This window comes from Nerophis lumbriciformis, linkage group LG27 (assembly GCF_033978685.3).
Source record: "Nerophis lumbriciformis linkage group LG27, RoL_Nlum_v2.1, whole genome shotgun sequence".
Classification (NCBI taxonomy): domain Eukaryota; kingdom Metazoa; phylum Chordata; class Actinopteri; order Syngnathiformes; family Syngnathidae; genus Nerophis; species Nerophis lumbriciformis.
The window spans coordinates 23577271-23600258 of record NC_084574.2 but is presented as its reverse complement, the minus strand read 5'-3'; the positions used below and the strand labels follow the sequence as shown (position 1 = coordinate 23600258).

The window sequence follows — 22988 nt, the reverse complement described above, 5'->3', positions numbered from 1 at the left end:
TAAAGCGCACCGGGTTATAAGGCGCACTGTCAGCTTTTGAGAAAAATTGTGGTTTTTAGGTGCGCCTTATAGTGCGGAAAATACGGTACACCTCCATACCATCACAGATGCTGGCTTTTCAACTTTGCGCCTATAATAATCCGGATGGTTCTTTTCCTCTTTGTTCCGGAAGACACGACGTCCACAGTTTACAAAAACAATTTGAAATGTGGACTCGTCAGACCACAGAACACTTTTCCACTTTGCACCAGTCTATCTTATATGAGCTCGGGCCCAGCGAAGCCGGCGGCGTTTCTGGGTGTTGTTGATAAATGGCTTTCGCTGTACATAGTAGAGTTTTAACTTGCACTTTCATATGTAGCGACGAACTGTAGTTACGGACAGTGGTTTTCTGAAGTGTCCCTGAGCCGATCTGGTGATATCCTTTACACACAGATGTCGGTTTTTGATGCAGTACCGCCTGAGAGATCCAAGGTCACCGGCATTCAATGTTACGTGCAGTGATTTTTCCAGATTCTCTGAACCTTTTGATGATATTACGGACCGTAGATGGTGAAATCCCTAAATTCCTTGCAATACCCTGTTGAGAAATGTTTTTCTTAAACTGTTGGACAATTTGCTCACGCATTAGATCACAAAGTGGTGACCCTCGCCCCATCCTTGTTTGTGAATGACTGAGCATTTCATGGAAGCTGCTTTTATACCCAATCATGGCACCCACCTGTTCCCAATTAGCCTGTTGACCTGTGGGATGTTCCAAATAAGTGTTTGATGAGCATTCCTCAACTTTGTTAGTCTTTTTTGCCACTTGTGCCAGCTTTTCTGAAACATGTTGCAGGCATCAAATTCCAAATGAGCTAATATTTGCAAAAAATAACAAACGTTAAGTATCTTGTCTTTGCAGTCTATTCAATTGAATATAAGTTGAAAAGGATTTGCAAATCATTGTATTCTGTTTTTATTTACCATTTACACAACGTGCCAACTTCACTGGTTTTGGGGTTGGTACAAAACACGTAGAATTTGGAAAGAAGTCAAAAAACACTTGCAATGATGCACACAATTGTAGGGCTTGTGAATGCACCTCGTTGCAGCAAACATGACTGCTGCATAGAAGTGCTGTGTACTATTGTTATTGCCCACACTGTAGCACATAAGGACTATTTTTTGGAGCAACACTACTAGTTGGACAGGACAGGTTGGGAAAAAAAACCCCAAAAAACCCAAACAAACCAGGTACAAGTCTTTAATTTCATTTGCTGTTATAAATTAGATATTTACAATACAATTCAAGGATTTTAAATACAATGCATTTGCAATATTGTTAGAAAGTCATTATCCTACACCCCAAAATAACTAACACTCAAAACACCCGCACACAAGCAATTGTTCTCCTTTATTGATTTCTGCAAATCAAGTTGTGTATTTATTCTGTAGTATCATTTGCCAGCCCCCTTAAAATATGTACCCTTTGTCATTTGCACATACAGTATGCACAAAATGGTCAAATACATTAAATTATAATATTGTATCATATATGAATAATATTGTATTAAAATGACTGTTTTTACATTCATTGGTACGATGGAGTGCTGATGTTTGTTATGAAAGTTAGAAAGTCAATTCTTTAGCATTACACGCAACATTTTGTATATAACTACTTTGTATTTGATGTCACCATTGTTTACATACAGTATAGTGGAGGACTATCACTGAAAATCGGATGACTAATTTTTTGGCATTCGCCACACAAACAACAAAAAAACCTCTCAAAACTATACACCAAGTCTTGTTGCATTGACTTACTCTTTTGACCCGAACATAAGACGCATTTTCCGCATTACAAAACAGTCTGCATGCATACAGTGTGGAGTAAAAAATATATCCTATCCTTTTGGACCCTATTTGCCCACTGGAGGAGAAAATATAAATTATGTACAATGTTTCTATTATTTTGAGCATATTTAAAGAAGATACTCTGGTACCTCCAAACAGCATTTCAAGTGTACTTTATCAAAACTAGTAATCTTTTAATTCGTAAACTTGTGACGTCATTTGAAAACCATGGCGCCACGAAATTAGTATTGAATATATGTGCCATCTCTCACGCTACCCCCACATCAGCTACCACTTTAAAGCTGAGAATATCATTATGTATCATATTCAGTGATAACTCGGTGTTCGTAGGATATCCTACAGAAGTTTTGCACGTATACTATCTCGGTTATCGTCTCGCCAAACCGTGCACGCAGCAAACCATTTACCCGTTTGTCATTCTGCAGAACTAAGTGCTCAAACAAGGAATCCTACTTACTGTAAAAACAAGCCACCATGGGCCAAAGAAAGTTGTGAGTGTCACCACTTTGATAGAGAAGGTGAGAACCACCAGTGAGTTCAAGAAAGAAGTATAAAGGTGGCTCTCGCTTCCTCTCTGGCCATTGCTGGCTTTGCAAGAGTCTTTAATAAATGTAAACGTGAATAATTTAATTGATCATTTATGCATTTTTGCATCGTTTTCTGTGTGTCAAACTATAACTACTCTTTAAAATGTTGTTCTACTACTAATATTTTTGGATTATTTCTCTTCAATTTTCAGTCGGTTCGGTTTTTATCGGACCTTCTGGATTACTAACATTGGGATACCACAGTTTGATCAATATTACACTTACCGTATTTTTCGGACTATAAGTCGCAGTTTTTTTTTCATAGTTTGGCCGGGCTCCAGTGCAACTTATATGTTTTTTCCTTCTTTATTATGCATTTTCGGCAGGTGCGACTTATACTCCGAAAAATACGGTAATCAGTAAGCAAAACCCCAAACTTCCTTTTTCATGTCCAAATATTGCATCAAATTCAAGGCTAATTTTAATCTTATGAACTATTATCGTTTCCTTACACTGTTAGCTTTACGCCTATCCACATAATCTCATTATTTCTCTATGCACTTTGACCAGCTTGTAGCCATTTTCCATTAACGCTGCCGGTCCCAAAAGTAAAAAAAAAAAATTCTCGTTCGTTCACGTGAATTTGATGAGTTACACCAGCCAAATATTTCAAGTAGGACGAGAACGCTCACCAGTCTTCATACAGCAACTATGTTGTTCATTTCCCACCTTTGAGTGGTTTTACTGTTGTCACAGACAGATATGAACACTTTGTGAAGGAGGTCTGAGCGGTCCAAACATTTGCCTGAACAAAACAAAAAAATACAAAAAGTTAGGATGAATTAATAACAACAATGAAGCAGCACGGCTTTTTCTAAGGAACAAAAAACAACACACACTTGATGTAAGCTTTGTCATATTATGGTCACTCATAGGGGTATAAAGCTATGCCATAATAAAAGCTCGGTTTGAAGTTTACATACACTTGTAAAGAACATAATGTCATGGCTGTCTTGAGTTTCCAATCATTTCTACAATTCTTATTTTTTTGTGATAGAGTGATTGGAGCACATACTTGGTCACAAAAAACATTCATGAAGTTTGGTTCTTTTATGAATTTATTATGGGTCTACTGAAAATGTGAGGGTCAAAAGTATACATACAGCAATGTTAATATTTGCTTACATGTCCCTTGGCAAGTTTCACTGCAATAAGGCGCTTTTGGTAGCCATCCACAAGCTTCTGTTTGAATTTTTCACCACTCCTCTTGACAAAATTGGTGCAGTTCAGCTAAATGTGTTGGTTTTCTAACATGGACTTGTTTCTTCAGCATTGTCCACATGTTTAAGTCAGGACTTTGGGAAGGCCATTCTAAAACCTTAATTCTAGCCTGATTTAGCCATTCCTTTACCACTTTTGACATGTGTTTGGGGTCATTGTCCTGTTGGAACACAAGACCCAACCTCCGGGCTGATGATTTTAGGTTGTCCTGAAGAATTTGGAGGTAATCCTCCTTTTTCATTGTCCCTTTTAAAGCACTAGTTCCATTGGCAGCAAAACAGGCCCAGAGCATAACATTTCCACCACCATGCTTGACGGTAGGTTTGGTGTTCTTGGGATTAAAGGCCTCACCTTTTCTCCTCCAAACATATTGCTGGGTATTGTGGCCAAACAGCACAATTTTTGTTTTATCTGAGATCACAAGGACAAAGATAAGACCTTCTGGAGGAAAGTTCTCTGGTCAGATGAAACAACAAATTTGCTGTTTGGCCACAATACACAACAATTGTGTCCAAAAAAAGAGTCCTAACATAAATGTGTGGACAATGCTGAAGAAACAAGTCCATGTCAGAAAACCAACACATTTAGCTGAACTACACCAATTTTGTCAAGGAGAGTGGTCAAAAATTCAAGCAGAAGCTTGTGGATGGCTACCAAAAGCGCCTTATTGCAGTGAAACTTGCCAAGGGACATGTAAGCAAATATTAACATTCCTGTATGTATACTTTTGACCCAGCAGATTTGCTCACATTGTCAGTAGACCCATAATAAATTCATAAAAGAACCAAACTTCATGAATGTTTTTTGTGACCAACAAGTATGTGCTCCAATCACTCTATCACAAAAAAATAAGAGTTGTAGAAATGATTGGAAACTCAAGACAGCCATGACATTATGTTCTTTACAAGTGTATGTAAACTTTTGACCACGACTCTATGTAATATTTACATATTATATATACAGTAATATATTATATTATATAATATATAACAAATCCCAATGACCATGTACAATATTACTGTATATGTAACAGCTGCAGCAAAAAATAAAAATGAAAGAAAAAGCACAAAAAAGGTGCTTTTAGCAGCAGCCCGTTGGTGTTATTATGCTCAGGCAACATTAGATGTATTTTATCTTACATCCTTTTCATGTTTAATCAAACTCAGCTGCCCTCATACAAAGCTCATCCCCTTCCAGGCAGATAATAGAGATGGGGGAAACAATCTATTTTTTAGATGCATCGCAATTCAGACATGGACGACAATAATATTAATGAGTAAACGTCAATAATCGATAATCGACTTGTTTATTGTGAATCAAGTAATGCAGACAGTTCTAAAATGTGTGGAGCCGACCAGCTTTTATTTTAGGGCACTTTTGTTTCGCACACATTTCCATTAATTTAATACATGTAATAGGAATTAGTTTAACTGTTTCTTATTAAAAATGCACTGTTTTAAAAAGTTGCAAGTGATAAATGTTTCGTAATTGAATGGTGCCCAAAGATGACCACCTCTAACTGATAGGTTGATTTCATGTCTAAATAAGCTCTTACAAGCTCACGCCCAAATGCACGAACCCTATAATTTCACGCTTTAGCATTGACAATAAAGCGTTCTCTTCTGAATGTTCTGTACCGAAAAAATGTGATTACAAATACATGTAAAAGTACACTAGTACACCCCCAGCAGTCATACATCCAACATGGAAACAGATGAGTCAAACCCACAGCATGCTTCCTCCCCTGCAACTACTTTTGCTTTATATTTTGTTAATTTTGTCAGAAAATAAGTCATAAATACAGTACAAGGCATCAGTTAGCATTGATCATGTTGCTTGATTAAACCCAGACAATATTTACCTGTAGGTATGTGCATGAAGCGATGGAGATCCTGCATGGGTGGTAGAAGAAAGAAAAACAAAGAAAGTAGTTCAAGTTAAAACATGCTTCTTGCAAAATTACCGTATTTTTCGGAGTATAAGTCGCTCCGGAGTATAAGTCGCATCGGCCGAAAATGCATAATAAAGAAGGAAAAAAACATATATAAGTCGCACTGGAGTATAAGTCGCATTTTTTGGGGAAATTTATTTGATAAAACCCGACACCAAGAATAGACATTTGAAAGGCAATTTAAAATAAATAAAGAATAGTGAACAACAGGCTGAATAAGTGTACGTTATATGAGGCATAAATAACCAACTGAGAACGTGCCTGGTATGTTAACATAACATATTATGGTAAGAGTCATTCAAATAACTATAACATATAGAACATGCTAAACGTTTACCAAACAATCTGTCACTAAATCCCATAAAATCTTATACGTCTAGTCTCTTACGTGAATGAGCAAAATAATATTATTTGATATTTTACGATAATGTGTTAATCATTTCACACATAAGTCGCTTTTGGGTATAAGTCGCACCCCCGGCCAAACTATGAAAAAAACTGCGACTTATAGTCCGAAAAATACGGTAATTGTTTAAGTTTTAATAAGAGTCTTAAAGGAGAACTGCACTTTGACATTTTTATTTTTATTTTGAATCGTTCACAATCATTATGAGAGACAAGAAGACAAAATATATATATTTTTTCCCATTCTAACATGAAATAATCGGCTTGTTCTAGTTAGCTAGCAATGTAGCTAATGGGAGCACTCAATTCTACTGCTAAATCACTATAAAAACCGCCAACAATACTTAATTTACGTTCCATAACCCGTATAATAACCAAACTGAAGCAAGACAGTTATAATAAGAGCGAACACAGAGGAACTATTTTTCTAGCGGAGTAACACATCGACGTATTAGCCGTAAAAGCTAACTACGGCAAGAGATAAGGTAGCTTCTACGTCAGCACGAAACACGTTTGAGATTTTAATGCACAACACAATGCGATAAGACACCAATCTGTACTGACTGTAAAACATGGTTAATCAAAGACGAAAACAATTTTTTTCCCCCCATTCTAACATGTAAAAATCGTCTTGTTCTAGATAGCTAGCAATGTAGCTAATGGGAGCAACCAATTCTACTGCTAAATCACTATAAAAATGCACTCAAAAACAGCCAACAATACTTAATTTACGTTCCATAACCTGTATAATAACCAAACTGTAACAAGATAGTTACAGTAAGAGCGAACACAGAGGAACTATTTTTCTAGCGGAGTAACACATCGACGTGCTTCGGTATTAGCCATAAAAGCTAACTACAGCAAGAGATAAGCTAGCTTCTACGTCAGCACGAAACATGTTTGAGTTTGTAATGCACAACACAATGCGATAAGACACCAATCTGTTCGGACTGTAAAACATGATTAATCAAAGACGAAAATGTTTTTTTACCCATTCTAACATGTAAAAATCGGCTTGTTCTAGATAGCTAGCAATGCAGCTAATGGGAACAACCAATTCTACTGCTAAATCACTATTAAAATGCACTCAAAAACTGCCAACTATACTTAATTTATGTTCCATAACCTGTATAATAACCAAACTGTAGCAAGATAGTTATAGTAAGAGAGAACACGAGGAACTCTTTTTCTAACGTAGTAACACATCGACGTGCTTTTTTATTAGCCATAAAAAGCTAACTACAGCAAGAGATAAGCTAGCTTCTACGTCAGCACGAAACGCGTTTGAGTTTGTAATGCACAACACAATGCGATAAGACACCAATCTGTACTGACTGTAAAACATGATCAATCAAAGAAGACAAGTTTTTTTTTTCCATTCTAACATGTAGAAATCGTCTTGTTCTAGTTAGCTAGCAATGTAGCTAATGGGAGCACTCAATTCTACTGCTAAATCACTATAAAAACCGCCAACAATACTTAATTTACGTTCCACAACCTGTATAATAACCAAACTGTAGCAAGACAGTTATAGTAAGAGCGAACACAGAGGAACTATTTTTCTAACGGAGTAACACATCGACGTGCTTCGGTATTAGCCGTAAAAGCTAACTACTGCAAGAGATAAGCTAGCTTCTACGTCAGCACGAAACACGTTTGAGTTTTTAATGCACAACACAATGCGATAAGACACCAATCTGTTCGGACTGTAAAACATGATTAATCAAAGACGAAAATGTTTTTTTACCCATTCTAACATGTACAAATCAGCTTGTTCTAGTTAGCTAGCTATGCAGCTAATGGGAGCAACCAATTCTACTGCTAAATCACTATAAAAATGCACTCAAAAACCGCCAACAATACTTAATTTATGTTCCATAACCTGTATAATAACCAAACTGTAGCAAGATAGTTATAGTAAGAGAGAACACGAGGAACTATTTTTCTAACGTAGTAACACACAGAGGTGGGTAGTAACGCGCTACATTTACTCCGTTACATCTACTTGAGTAACTTTTGGGATAAATTGTACTTCTAAGAGTAGTTTTAATGCAACATACTTTTACTTAAGTATATTTATAGAGAAGGAACGCTACTTTTACTCCGCTACTTTTATCTACATTCAGCTCGCTACAAATTTTTATCGATCTGTTAATGCACGCTTTGTTTGTTTTGGTCTGTCAGACAGACCTTCAAAGTGCCTGCCTTACTGGTGACGTTTCACTTCGTTGCACCAATCAGATGCAGTCATTGGTGACGTTGGACCAATCAAACAGAGCCAGGTGGTCACATGACCTGACTTAAACAAGTTGAAAAACTTATTGGGGTGTTACCATTTAGTGGTCAATTGTACGGAATATGTACTGTACTGTGCAATCTACTAATAAAAGTTCCAATCAATCAATCAAAAGTGTGAGGGAAAAAAGATACTTGTTTTATTTCAACCGTACCGTCAAAAGCCTCAAGACTGACCGCACATGAGGACGTTCCTGTCTTCACAATAAAAGTGCCGCGCCATCGCGCCTGCGCTTTCAAAACAAGAGTCTCCGAAAGCCAGCGCAAACAAGCTAGCAATCTACGGAGTTTGACGCCAATATATTTCTTGTAAAGTGTATAAAAACGAATATGGAAGCTGGACAAATAGGATGCCAAAAACCCACCACTTTCATGTGGTATTGGACAGAAAGGAGGAACTTTTCTTCTCCTCCATTTGAAAACGTGGACGTTATCATCACGACTGTCTGATTACAATCAATGCAAGTCATCAGAATCAGGTAATACACCAACTTATATTCTAGTCTTCATTAAAGAAAGGAATCTATATGTTAAACATGCATGTATATTCATTAAAACACCTTTAACATGTAAACAAAAACAGCAAAATAAATACTTATAAATTATATACTGTATATATCAATGTATATGTATGTATTTATGTATATGTATATATATATATATATATATATATATATGTGATATGAGTGTGTATGTTACTCATCAGTTACTCAGTACTTGAGTAGTTTTTTCACAACATACTTTTTACTTTTACTCAAGTAAATATTTGGGTGACTACTCCTTACTTTTACTTGAGTAATAAATCTCTAAAGTAACAGTACTCTTACTTGAGTACAATTTCTGGCTACTCTACCCACCTCTGGTAACACATAGACGCGCTTCTTTATTAGCCATAAAAAGCTAACTACGGCAAGAGATAAGCTAGCTTCTACGTCAGCACGAAACGCGTTTTGAGTTTGTAATGCACAACACAATGCGATAAGAGACCAATCTGTTCGGACTGTAAAACATGATCAATCAAAGAAGACAAGTTTTTTTTCCAATTCTAACATGTAAAAATCGTCTTGTTCTAGTTAGCTAGCAATGTAGCTAATGGGAGCAACCAATTCTACTGCTAAATCACTATAAAAACCGCCAACAATACTTAATTTACGTCCCATAATCTGTATAATAACCAAACTGTAGCAAGATAGTTATAGTAAGAGAGAACACAGAGGAACTATTTTTCTAGCGGAGTAATACATCGACGTGCTTCGGTATTAGCCGTAAAAGCTAACTACGGCAAGAGATAAGCTAGCTTCTACGTCCGCACAAAACACATTTGAGATTTTAATGCACAACACAATGCGATAAGACACAAATCTGTACTGACTGTAAAACATGATCAATCAAAGAAGACAAAGATTTTTTTCTCTCCATTCTAACATGTAAAAATCAGCTTGTTCTAGTTTGCTAGCAATGTAGCTAATGGGAGCAACCAATTCTACTGCTAAATCACTATAAAAATGCACTCAAAAACAGCCAACAATACTTAATTTATGTTCCATAACCTGTATAATAACCAAACTTTAGCAAGATAGTTATAGTAAGAGTGAACACAGAGGAACTCTTTTTCCAAAGGAGTAACACATCGACGCGCTTCTTTATTAGCCATAAAAAGCGAACTACGGCAAGAGATAAGCTAGCTTCTACGTCAGCACGAAACGCGTTTCAGTTTGTAATGCACAACACAATGCGATAAGACACCAATATGTACTGACTGTAAAACATGATCAATCAAAGAAGACAAAGATTTTTTTCCCTCCATTCTAACATGTAAAAATCAGCTTGTTCTAGTTTGCTAGCAATGTAGCTAATGGGAGCAATCAATTCTACTGCTAAATCACTATAAAAATGCACTCAAAAACCGCCAACAATACTTAATTTACGTTCCACAACTTGTATAATAACCAAACTTTAGCAAGATAGTTATAGTAAGAGTGAACACAGAGGAACTCTTTTTCTAACGTAGTAACACATCGGTATTAGCCGTAAAAGCTAACTACGGCAAGAGATAAGCTAGCTTCTACGTCAGCACAAAACACGTTTGAGATTTTAATGCACAAAATAATGTGATAAGACACCAATCTGTACTGACTGAAAAACATGATCAATCATATTACAGTATCTGTTAAGTATTAACCCGCATTTCATGTTTTGTTTGTACACAGCTAGCCAGGGAGCGTATGCTGTCTGTCACGATACACGCAATATTTGTATCATGATCAATACAAAGTGTGACTCACTCAATGGACGATTGTCTCTTTGCTCCAGCTGGCCTAGAACGTTTTTTTCTGGTTTATTTGAAGTAAGCACGCCATTTTTGTCGAAATAGCTTGTATCCCAAATCCCACATTTGCATCTTTGTGTTGCTTTCACCTCACTCTATCGGCTTCCTTCTGCTCCAAAGTTTCACCCTCTGCTTCGTGCTCAAAAAGGTTAAAAAAGATAAGGTTGTGAATCCTCATTTGTCCAAAAACAGTCGTCTTCGTTGTTTGTTAGCAAGTCTGCCATGATTAGAACTAGAGATGTTTGATAATGGCTTTTTTGCCGATATCCGATATTGTCCAACTCTTAATTACCGATTCCGATATCAACCGATACCGATATATACAGTCGTGGAATTAACACATTATTATGCCTAATTTTGTTGTGATGCCCCGCTGGATGCATTAAACAATGTAACAAGGTTTTCCAAAATAAATCAACTCAAGTTATGGAAAAAAGTGCCAACATGGCACTGCCATATTTATTATTGAAGTCACAAAGTGCATTATTTTTTTTAACATGCCTCAAAACAGCAGCTTGGAATTTGGGACATGTTCTCCCTGAGAGAGCATGAGGAGGTTGAGGTGGACGGGGTTGGGGGTTGAGGTGGGGGGGTAGGGGGTAGCGGGGGGTGTATATTGTAGCGTCCCGGAAGAGTTAGTGCTGCAAGGGGTTCTGGGTATTTGTTCTGTTGTGTTTATGTTGTGTTACGGTGCGGATGTTCCCCCGAAATGTGCTTGTTATTCTTGTTTGTTGTGGGTTCACAGTGTGGCGCATATTTGTAACAGTGTTAAAGTTGTTTATATGGCCACCCTCAGTGTGACCTGTATGGCTGTTGACACTTGTGTGTGTGAAAAGCCGTAGATATTATGTGATTGGGCCGGCACGCAAAGGCAGTGCCTTTAAGGTTTATTGGCGCTCTGTACTTCTCCCTACGTCCGTGTACACAGCGGTGTTTTAAAAAGTCATACATTTTACTTTTTGAAACCGATACCGATAATTTCCGATATTACATTTTAAAGCATTTATCAGCCGATAATATCGGCAGTCCGATATTATCAGACATCTCTAATTAGAACACACACAAGCGTTTTGTATCCGGAAGTAAAATTACACATTGTCTGGCGTGCTCTGCAATGGAAACAGAAATCAATGCGCAAAATAATTTAGTACCAGAAATTATTAAAATGATCAAAATACAGTAAATATTGAACATATAACATACTGTTATGAACGTGTCTGTTACCACATTATATATATATATATATATATTTGCAGTGTGTAAATAAAACATTGGAGGGTTTTGCAGTTATCAACGGTGACTCCCATTAGCCTCATCTTTCAAGCGTTTTCATCATCTTTAATAATGATTGTGAACGATAGTCAGAATTCCAAAAAAAGTGCAGTTCCCCTTTTACCTCTATAAGGTGAAAACTTACAGGGAAGGGAATACTCTAAAAATAAGAGGACATTAGTAGAGATGTCCGATAATGGCTTAGAGGCGGTGTGGTACCGTATATGATTCATTAGTATCGCGGTACTATACCGATACTGGTATACCGTACAACCCTATATGTATTACACGTACGATATGGAACTAACTATGACATACTCAATAAACAATAACATCTCAATAAAATCTCATCCCAACTTTAGCATGTTAATTATTTTTTTGAGCCAATTTTGCATTTGTCTTTTAAAACAACAAGGGCAGAACAAACACCCTCCACTTTTAATTAATAACAATCTCGTAGAAAGGGTCAAGCATTTCAAATTCTTAGGGGTGAACATAACAGAAGATCTATGTTGGGACATTAACACTGCTTCTACAGTCGGAAAGGCCCAACAACGTCTTTTTTTTTTGAGGAAACTAAAATGCGCAAACATTCCGCAGAAATCAATGGTAAACTTTTACAACTGTGCCATCAGCAGTGTCCTCACTTACGGCTTTTTAGTGTGGTTTGCTAGCCGCACTAAAGCGAATCAACAGGCCCTCCAGCGAGTGGTTAAAGCGGCGGGGAAAATTACAAAGACGATACTCCCAGAGATGAGTGCCATGAACACAACTCGCTGCCTAAAGAGAGTACACAACATCCTGAAGGACAGATACCACCCAGCACATGGCCTCTTCAACCTGCTACCTTATGGAAGGAGGTATAGATCGATTCGCGCCAGGACCACCAGAATGTCTCACAGTCTGTATCCCAAGGCTGTGAGACTGCTCAATGAACAGCCTGCCCCGGACCATCTTATTACCTCACTCTTCAACACCTCAATAATTGTGCTCTGGACATTGCATTGCTGCAACATCAACGTAACACCCATCAGACATCTGACTGTTCCCACCCCCACACCCCTCTATTCGCCATCTTTTTGACAATGCTAAACTGTAGACTATGGTCAACCTGCACTTCAATGCAGTTTCTATGCCGCTAGACAAAACTCAAACAAAATCTCGTTGACATGTATGACTTGAGTGTTACTATGACAATGACAATAAAGGAATTGATTGATTGATTGAACTGCCCGAAAGCCGGCCTTCGAGAAACCTCAGTCCGGAGGTTCACAACACAGATAGCAGGTTCATCAAAATTACCCTAGAAATTTTCTAGTTTGGTCATTTTGTTGTATTGTTTGGATGTGCTTTTGGTGCAGGACAAAAGGAGAGTGATTCGCTTGCAAAGCAAACGATTTTTATGTCTCATTTCCTGCTTTCCCCTCATAAGGGGTCGCCACAGTTTTAGCATAAAATGGTTGTGGCTGACGCATTTCCTGGCTGGGACTTGAACCCGTGACCTGAAAGGCAAAATAACCACCTTCCTATTGGAAGAAAAAAAGCTCTACATCAAGCGGCCAAAGCATTACAGGCCAATTGGTTGCCGAGGGAGAGGGGGAAGAGTAACACTGCCACCAATTGGACAAATGATGTGGGGAAATATGTCCTGCAACAGGCCTGGTTCTTCCCTTTGGCTACCCTCAAAGTTTATTGATATTATAACATCTATATTGAGGTTGGTTTGGGACATGTAAGTGTTGAAAAGACAGACAAAAGAGGTTGGTCAATGAGAATAACTCTAAAAGGTTTATTACAGGCAATGTTCCCTCTAATTTTTCATGTGTGTGAGCAAACGCACAAACACTCTGAGCATTCAGTGGAATACAGATGTGGTCATACCAGCAGCACATTTGTCTCAAACCTGACATAAAAATTTAAATGTCTTATTATTATAATCAAGTGACTTGTCAATTTCAAGAGATTATTTTCTAATATATGTGATTTGGCCCACTTAGATATTGTTTTTTTTAATCATCTATGCACTATAGTATTTTATGCCTAGGTGGGAGTCCTGCTTTGGAAAGATTGTGTACCCCTTTCAGAGATCACATTTAGTTCCCCATAAAACATTCACATGTTGCATGAAATGAGTTTATTAACTTTCGGTCCGTAAAATAAATATTTTTATTAGCAATTATGTAGTCCTGTAACATCATTTCATAATTAATATCCAAAAAATAACATTCTTAACAAATAACAGTAGAATAAGCACACTGATTGAGGAGTCATAGTAAAACGACCTGAAATTGACACTTTACGTGTAGTGTTGGAGTTGTCCGACTTTTTGTGTGGCCATAAACGCACCAGTGGCTAATTGTAATTGTGTATGTGTTGGTGCAGGTGAGAGAGAGCAAGCAGCTGCTGTTGATATAACAGATGACAAAGAGTTGCTTTTGGCTTGGTTTGTACGGTAGACAACGACCAGTTTTGCTAGATAAAAGTATTTTACACATTGTTTTGGTGTGGTTATGGCCGACAAACAATTTCGCTAAATAAAGGGACCGATGGAATTCCTGTCCTCCTTTAAGTGTCTCCACTCTCCACAGACGTTACAATAATTTAAGTGTTGACAAACATTGTTTTTATCTGTTGTGGCCGCCTTTCATCATCTGTTACTCACAGTTGCATTGCATAATCATACAAAACAAACCATTTGTTTATTTTGTTTAGAGTGGGATTTGATTTTTTGCGCGGCATAAATTTGCGGTGCGCAGAGAACGCGTGAGCAGTGCGCAATTGCGCAGGTGTGCACCTTAGAGGGAACGTTGATTACAGGGTAGAAATGCACCTACCGTATTTTCCGCACTATAAGCCGCACCTAAAAACCACAAATTTTCACAAAAGCTGACAGTGCGGCTTATAACCCGGTGCGCCTTATATATGGATTAATATAAATATTTATTTTCATAAAGTTTCGGTCTCGCAACTACGGTAAACAGCCGCCATCTTTTTTCCCCGTAGAAGAGGAAGCGCTTCTTCTTCTATGGTAAGCAACTGCCAAGGTAAGCACCCGCCCCCGTAGAAGAGGAAGCGCTTATTCTTCTACGGTAAGCAACCACCCGCCCTCGTAGAAGAAGAAGCGCGCGGGTATTACGTTTCATTTCCTTTGTGTGTTTACATCTGTAAAGACCACAAAATGGCTCCTACTAAGCGACACGCGTATAACGCAGAATTTAAACTTAAGGCAATAAGTCATGCCGAAGAACACGGAAATAGAGCAGCAGCAAGAGAATATAACATAAGCCGGCCATTTTGGATCCCGTATTCGCCCAACTTTTTAATTCGGACACCAAAGGAGAAGAATTCGAGGGATTTATGAATGAAGAATAACTTCAGAAAGTGAGCGTTATGTTTATTTTGTGTGTTGTGACATTAACGTTCGAGCAACATTAAGTTAATGATATTTACTATGTTTGTGATTGCACATTTGCACATTACCGTACATTTTGGGAGTGAACAGAGTTGTTAGAACGCTGGTTTTTAATATATTATTAAAGTTTGACTGACCTATCTGACTGTTTTTTTGACATTCCCTTTAGCGCAGTTAGATGCGGCTTATAACACGGGGCGGCTTATAGGTGGACAAAGTTTTGAAATATGCCGTTCATTGAAGGCGCGGCTTATAACCCAGGGCGGCTTATGGTGCGGAAAATACGGTAATTTCAGGAAATCTGGTCTTGATTTCCAAAATTTTCTTACAGGGCTTTTGTGGCAATATAAATGTTCCTCTTTTTTTGTCAGTTTTCCTCTTTTTCTCAAAGGGTGCTCACATGCCTGTATTTGTGTGCCTCCACTTCGACTGTGCCTTCTTCCCGTCACCCATTTTGTAGTTTTTGTATTAAAAAGGTACAGTACAGGCCAAAGGTTTGGACACACCTTCTCATTCAATGTGTTTACTTAAAGGCCTACTGAAATGCGATTTTCTTATTTAAACGGGGATAGCAGGTCCATTCTATGTGTCATACTTGATCATTTCGCGATATTGCCATATTTTTGCTGAAAGGATTTAGTAGAGAACATCGACGATAAAGTTCGCAACTTTTGGTCGCTGATAAAAAAGCCTTGCCTGTACCGGAAGTAGCAGACGATATGCGCGTGACGTCACAGGTTGTGGAGCTCCTCACATCCGCACATTGTTTACAATCATGGCCACCAGCAGCGAGAGCGATTCGGACCAAGAAAGCGACGATTTCCCCATTAATTTGAGCGAGGATGAAAGATTTGTGGATGAGGAAAGTGAGAGTAATTGACGAGAGGGCAGTGGGAGCGATTCAGATAGGGAAGATGCTGTGAAAGGCGGGTGGGACCTGATATTCAGCTGGGAATGACTAAAACAGTAAATAAACACGAGACATATATATACTCTATTAGCCACAACACAACCAGGCTTATATTTAATATGCCACAAATTAATCCCGCATAACAAACACCTCCCCCCTCCCGTCCATATAACCCGCCAATACAACTCAAACACCTGCACAACACACTCAATCCCACAGCCCAAAGTACCGTTCACCTCCCCAAAGTTCATACAGCACATATATTTCCCCAAAGTCCCCAAAGTTACATACGTGACATGCACATAGCGGCCCGCACGTACGGGCAAGCGATCAAATGTTTGGAAGCCGCAGCTGCATGCGTACTCACGGTACCGCGTCTGCGCATCCAACTCAAAGTCCTCCTGGTAAGAGTCTCTGTTATCCCAGTTCTCCACAGGCCAATGGTAAAGCTTGACTGTCATCTTCCGGGAATGTAAACAATGAAACACCGGCTGTGTTATCCGGCACAACAGTCAGGGGGTGCATTCTACGGCGGGGGTGCGTTATCCGGCACAACACCTGCCGCAATACACCGCTTCCCACCTACAGCTTTCTTCTTTGCTGTCTCCATTGTTCATTGAACAAATTGCAAAAGATTCACCAACACAGATGTCCAGAATACTGTGGAATTTTGCGATGAAAACAGACGACTTAATAGCTGGCCACCATGCTGTCCCAAAATGTCCTCTACAATCCGTGACGTCACGCGCAGGCGTCATCATACCGAGACGTTTTCAGCAGGATATTTCGCGCAAAATTTAAAATTGCACTTTAGTAAGCAAACCCGGCCGTATTGGCATGTGTTGCAATGTTAAGATTTCATCATTGATAAATAAACTATCAGACTGCGTGGTCGGTAGTAGTGGGTTTCAGTAGGCCTTTAATATTCATGACTATTTACATTGTAGATTGTCACTGCAGGCATCAAAACTATGAATGAACACATGTGGAGTTATGTACTTAACAAAAAAAGGTGAAATAACTAAAAACATGTTTTATATTCTAGTTTCTTCAAAATAGCCACCCTTTGCTCTGATTACTGTTTTGCACACTCTTGGCATTCTCTCGATGAACTTCAAGAGGTAGTCACCTGAAAGGGTTTTCACTTCACAGGTGTCATAGTTTTGATGCCTTCAGTGACAATCTACAATGTAAATAGTCATGAAAATAAAGAAAACGCATTGAAAGGAGAAGGTGTGTCCAAACAGTTTGCCCCACAACAAGAGCGAGAAAAAGAAGGAGTTTTTTTTGACACAGAGAGAGAGAGAGAGAAAGAGAGAGAGAATGACAAAATAAGTAATAAAAATACTGAAATAAAAAATAGATCAATCGCACATGAAGTTGTACTAGGAAAAAAGAAAACCAACCATGGCAACATAAGGTACACCCAAAGCATTACATCCTACCCTGGACTAAGAGTTTTAATATATAATTGAAGGGTTAGCAACCGAGAAGGCCCTCTCGGAGCTAAGTCATATATTGACTTTAGTTGTGACTGTCTTCATTTTTTAGGGAACAGTGTATAGACTTTTGACGTTAGGTTATATACTGATGCAAATTACTGCGTGTTTGTGTTTTTACCTTGAAGTACTTCCACTCACAGAACTGCTTCTGGTCACAATGTGTGATGATGACAGCCGAGTTGTCACTTCCTTGGGTCAGACACTGGTCATACTGCATCAGTTGGTTGGCCTCGTTGAGACGAAACAACTAAAAACACACACAAACGCATTATACACATGTGCATATTATACACCTGGCAACGCAAGTACAACTACCTGACTTGCGCAAGGTCAGATATCATTGAAATTAAATTTTACTGTTCCCACTGAACAATAACTGTTGGGATTTTTAAGAGCATCTTCAATAAGTGGAGTTCTGTTGGTTCTTTAGCACAGTCTGCTTGTATTTATGTACTGTAGGGCAATAAAACTTAAAAAAATATCAATTTAAAATGTTATACATATTATCTTGTTCCAGCATAACATAGAGAATAATCAGCTCTAAACGCCTTAAGGATATCAGCTTTGCAGCCCACAGGTAGTTTTTTTGTTGGGCCGAGGAATAAAAAAAAAAAAAAAAAAAGGCACATAAATATAAAATAACACACAAACATGGTCTGCATTAGAACATTAACAGGATGATTAAGAATGAAGGATGAAAAGAAAACGAGAAAATAAATGGACGTTAACCATCAACAATTAGAATTGGCACTAATTGACTATTTAAAAAAAATCTTCAAAAAGTAATCCATCCATCCAAATTTAGATACAAACATTCTGATCAACATTTCTGGCATCCAATCTGATTTTTTGGGCTCAGATTCGAATTGAGTCCCGACCTGATTTTTTGACAACAGTTTATAGAATTGAATATGTGTTATAGCTAGTAACTAAAGTACACCCGTTTTTATCGAGTTTATCTTATTGCTTCTAGAATGTGCTAGTTTGTGGTAAATCAGTTAATGTATTAAATATGTGGCAAGTGCACCATAACTAAACAAAAACTAAAAATATTGACTCACATTTAAATCATTTGGGTTTTGCCCTACTTGCCTTTCGGTGTCCAGAGATTTACTCCCTAAGTTTGTAAACAATAACAAACATGACCAAAAAATATTGTTTTTACAAAAAAAACAAAAAACTCTCAATTTGATTACTTTGTTATCGTTAATACACCGATACCATACAAGGTATCTATAGAATCGACATCTGGATCGATCACTCCTACTTTACTTTGAGGCCATGTCCACAGGAACATGGACACACTTACTTTTATCTTTAAAAAGTTTTGCAATTCCATGAATGTTGGGTTTCAGCAGCACAGCTGTGTAAGTTGGGGGTCGGCAACGCGCGGCTCTCAAGCCACAAGCAGCTCTTTAGCGCCGCCCTAGTGGCTCCCTGGAGCTTTTTCCAAAATGTATGAAAATGGAAAAAGATGACAAAAACAATATATTTTTGGTTTTAATATGGTTTCTGTAGGAGGACAAACATGACACAAACCTTCCTAATTGTTAGGAATCCCACTGTTTATGTTATATATGCTTCACTGATGAGAGTATTTGGTGCACGCCATTTTGTCCTACTAATTTTGGAAGTCCTTGAACGCACCGTAGTTTGTTTACCGACGCTTCCACAGAAAGACGTGTTTTATGCCACTCCCTCTTTGTCTCATTTTGTCCACCAAACATTTTATACTGTGCGTGAATGCACAAAGGTGAGCTTTGTTGATGTTATTGACTTGACTGCAAGCTAATCGATACTAACAAGCTATTTATGCTAGCTGTAGGTACATAATGCATCATTATGCCTCGTATTTTAGGTATATTTGAGCTCATTTTATTTGCAGTTTCCGTTTCCTTCAACTTGAGCACACACATCTATACCTTAGGCCATTCCAAGCCAGTAATTTCCAGGAGTTATCACACCCTCTGAAAAGCCTCTGTTTTAGTAATGTTTTCCATCGTTGTAAAAATGTGTAGAATAAATATTACATTTCAACATTTCTGTCATCGAAGATTTACCTCAGCCTGCGAGACATAATCATTTTGATAGTAGGCTGATAGAGCTAATATAGACACTTACATCATCTGTTGCCTTCATTATAACAAGTATATAAGGCTTTACATTGTTTGCGGCTCCAGACAGATTTTTTCTGTACTTTTGGTCCAATATGGCTCTTTCAACATTTTGGGTTGCCGATCCCAGGTGTAAGCGCAGACTGGTTTTAAAAATAATGTACAGGTCATGGTACGTCTTGTATATCAAAATAAATATTACAATAACAGAGGTGTAATGCCACCAAGTCAGCTGTGGCTACTTTTCCAGGCTTCTGATTGGATAAAATGTACATGACAGATACATGCATTTTTGTGTGGTCATGGACAGTTTTTGAAACTACATTTGGGTGGATGGAGATCGTTTTAATGCCAAATATGCATTTTAGAAATTATCCTTGTCATCCTGTTCAGTGTGAAAAATCACAATTGGACAAGAATATAGTCTTGCACTCTATTTTGCATGTCATCAATTATATTTGACTGATTAGTATATATTCACCGACACTGCGTTAGTTTTAGTGTGTTTTGCAAACATAAATGTGAAGAATATATATATATATATATATTTGTTTGTATGTGGCCCTTGGTCAACAAATTTAGACACGACTGGATTAAAGGGGAACATTATCACCAGACCTATGTAAGCGTCAATATATACCTTGATGTTGCAGAAAAAAGACCATATATTTTTTTAACCGATTTCCGAACTCTAAATGGGTGAATTTTGGCGAATTAAACGCCTTTCTATTATTCGCTCTCGGAGCGATGACGTCACGTTGTGACGTCACATCGGGAAGCAATCCGCCATTTTCTCACTTCCGTCGGTGTGTTGTCGGAGGGTGTAACAACACGAACAGGGACGGATTCAAGTTGCATCAGTGGCCCAAAGATGCGAAAGTGGCAAGAAATTGGACGTAATTTGTTCAAAATACGAGGGTGTGGGGAAAGCCGACAAAATGGTCAGTTGTTTGTTCCGCACACTTTACCGATGAAAGCTATGCTACGACAGAGATGGCAAGAATGTGTGGATATCCTGCGACACTCAAAGCAGATGCATTTCCAACGATAAAGTCAAAGAAATCTGCCGCCAGACCCCCATTGAATCTGCCGGAGTGTGTGAGCTATTCAGGGACAAAGGACCTCGGTAGCACGGCAAGCAATGGCGGCAGTTTGTTCCCGCAGACGAGCGAGGTAAACCCCCTGGATGTCTTGGCTCACACCGTCCCTTATGCCACCGAAGATGATCAAGAGAAGAATATCGACCCTAGCTTCCCTGGCCTGCTGACATCAACTCCAAAACTGGACAGATCAGCTTTCAGGAAAAGAGAGCGGATGAGGGTATGTCTACAGAATATATATTAATTGATGAAAACTTTATTCATTACTTGCGGTTTTACGTAAATTATTATACATAAACTGTGTTTACCAATAATTTAGCTTAAAAACATTAATTTTTTTCAATCATTCGAGTACTCTTGTGTATGCAGTATTTTGTGTCTATTTAGGTATGGTTAACCTGAGTGCTGAAATCGTGGAAAAACATATGTTCTTAGCGCGCCTGAAATGGGCTGTCTGCACTCTCAAAGTGCATGTTGTTGCCAAATGTATTTCATATGCTGTAAACCTAGTTCATAGTTGTTAGTAATTATCTTATCAGACAGTGTTAAGCCGCTGAAATCAGAGTCTGAATCCGAGCTAATGTCGCTATACCTTGCTGTTTGTTTGTGTTGGCATCACTGTGTGACGTCACAGGAAAATGGACGGGTGTGTATATAACGATGGTTAAAATCAGGCACTTTGAAGCTTTTTTTAGGGATATTGCGTGATGGGTAAAATTTTGAAAAGAACTTCGAAAAATAAAATAAGCCACTGGGAACTGATTTTTAATGGTTTTAACCCTTCTGAAATTGTGATAATGTTCCCCTTTAAGGACTGTAAAAGACGCTCCTGGTAATTTATCACCTGTTGCTTTTAATACGAATGCATCTCAACAGTGTGAGGTTTTGTCCAATAACAAAGGTTGACGTTATGGGCTTAGTAAGAAAAACAACATTTTCTTTACCTGATTGCCACCCATTCTGTGACATGGTCCTGTTTCCACATTGCCTCCATTTGTGCGTCCCATACTGTCAATACAGTAGCTTGACTCAAAGCCTCGAATCTTCACACAAACACACAGATTACACATCATGATCACTTAGCAGATTTGGGTGTTATCTACACGTGCATACCTCTCCCCATTCCACATTTTTCGGAGGCATGGGATAGTGTTGTGGGATGTCGTAAGCTATTTCCTCCATGAACCATTTGAAGCTCTTGCATCGATGTTCTTCCCTAAGAATACAAGATGGTCTGTTAAGTGTTGTAATGATGTAGTTGGTAATACATATGTTAATATGTATTCATTACTGTGTTAAATTGCATTCTTTATGTACTAGTAGAATGAAAAAACATATTGAAGCTACAAAACCCAAAACCAGTGAAGTTGGCACGTTTTGTAAATAGTAAATAAAAACAGAATACAATGATTTGCTAATTCTTTTCAACCTATATTCAATTGAATAGACTGCAAAGACAAGATACTTAACGTTCAAACTGGAAAACATTATTTTTTGCAAATATTAGCTCATTTGGAATTTGATGACTGCAACATGTTTCAAAAAAGCTGGCACAAGTGGCAAAAAAGAGTGAGAAAGTTGAGGAATGCTCATCAAACACTTATTTGGAACATCCCACAGGTGAACAGGCTAATTGGGAACCGGTGGGTGCCATGATTGGGTATAAAAGCAGCTTCCATGATATTCACAAACAAGGATGGGGTGAGTGTCATCACTTTGTGAACAAATGCGAGAGCAAATTGTTTAAGAACAACATTTCTCAACCAGCTATTGCAAGGAATTTAGGGATTTCACCATCTACATCTACGGTCCGTAATATCAAATGGTTCAGAGAATCTGGACAAATCACTGCACGTAAGCGATGATATTACGGACCTTCGATCCCTCAGGCGGTACTGCATCAAAAACCTATATCAGTGTGTAAAGGATATCAACACATTGGCTCAGGAACACTTCAGAAAACCAATGTCAGTAACTACAGTTGGTTGCTACATCTGTAAGAGCAAGTTAAAACTCTACTGTGCAAAGCGAAA

The 22988-nt window shown here is 38.2% G+C and overlaps 1 protein-coding gene across 3 annotated transcripts in view; it reads right to left on the bottom strand.

Moving 5' to 3' along the window:
* Positions 1 to 1077: 1077 nt before the first annotated feature.
* The window catches only part of galnt7 (UDP-N-acetyl-alpha-D-galactosamine: polypeptide N-acetylgalactosaminyltransferase 7), an 83772-nt gene continuing 61861 nt past the window's right edge, over positions 1078 to 22988 (bottom strand). For 2 of the 3 annotated variants that reach the window (XM_061988354.2, XM_061988353.2), the window contains 5 exons: positions 22069 to 22171; positions 21900 to 21998; positions 17860 to 17988; positions 5527 to 5557; positions 1078 to 3189 (listed from right to left, as the gene is read on the bottom strand). In XM_061988354.2, the coding sequence (XP_061844338.1) occupies positions 3083 to 3189; positions 5527 to 5557; positions 17860 to 17988; positions 21900 to 21998; positions 22069 to 22171 (469 nt within the window). In that variant the 3' untranslated portion in view covers positions 1078 to 3082. The remainder of the gene's footprint in view (positions 3190 to 5526; positions 5558 to 17859; positions 17989 to 21899; positions 21999 to 22068; positions 22172 to 22988) is intronic. The other variant, XM_061988352.2, reaches the window with a different exon arrangement.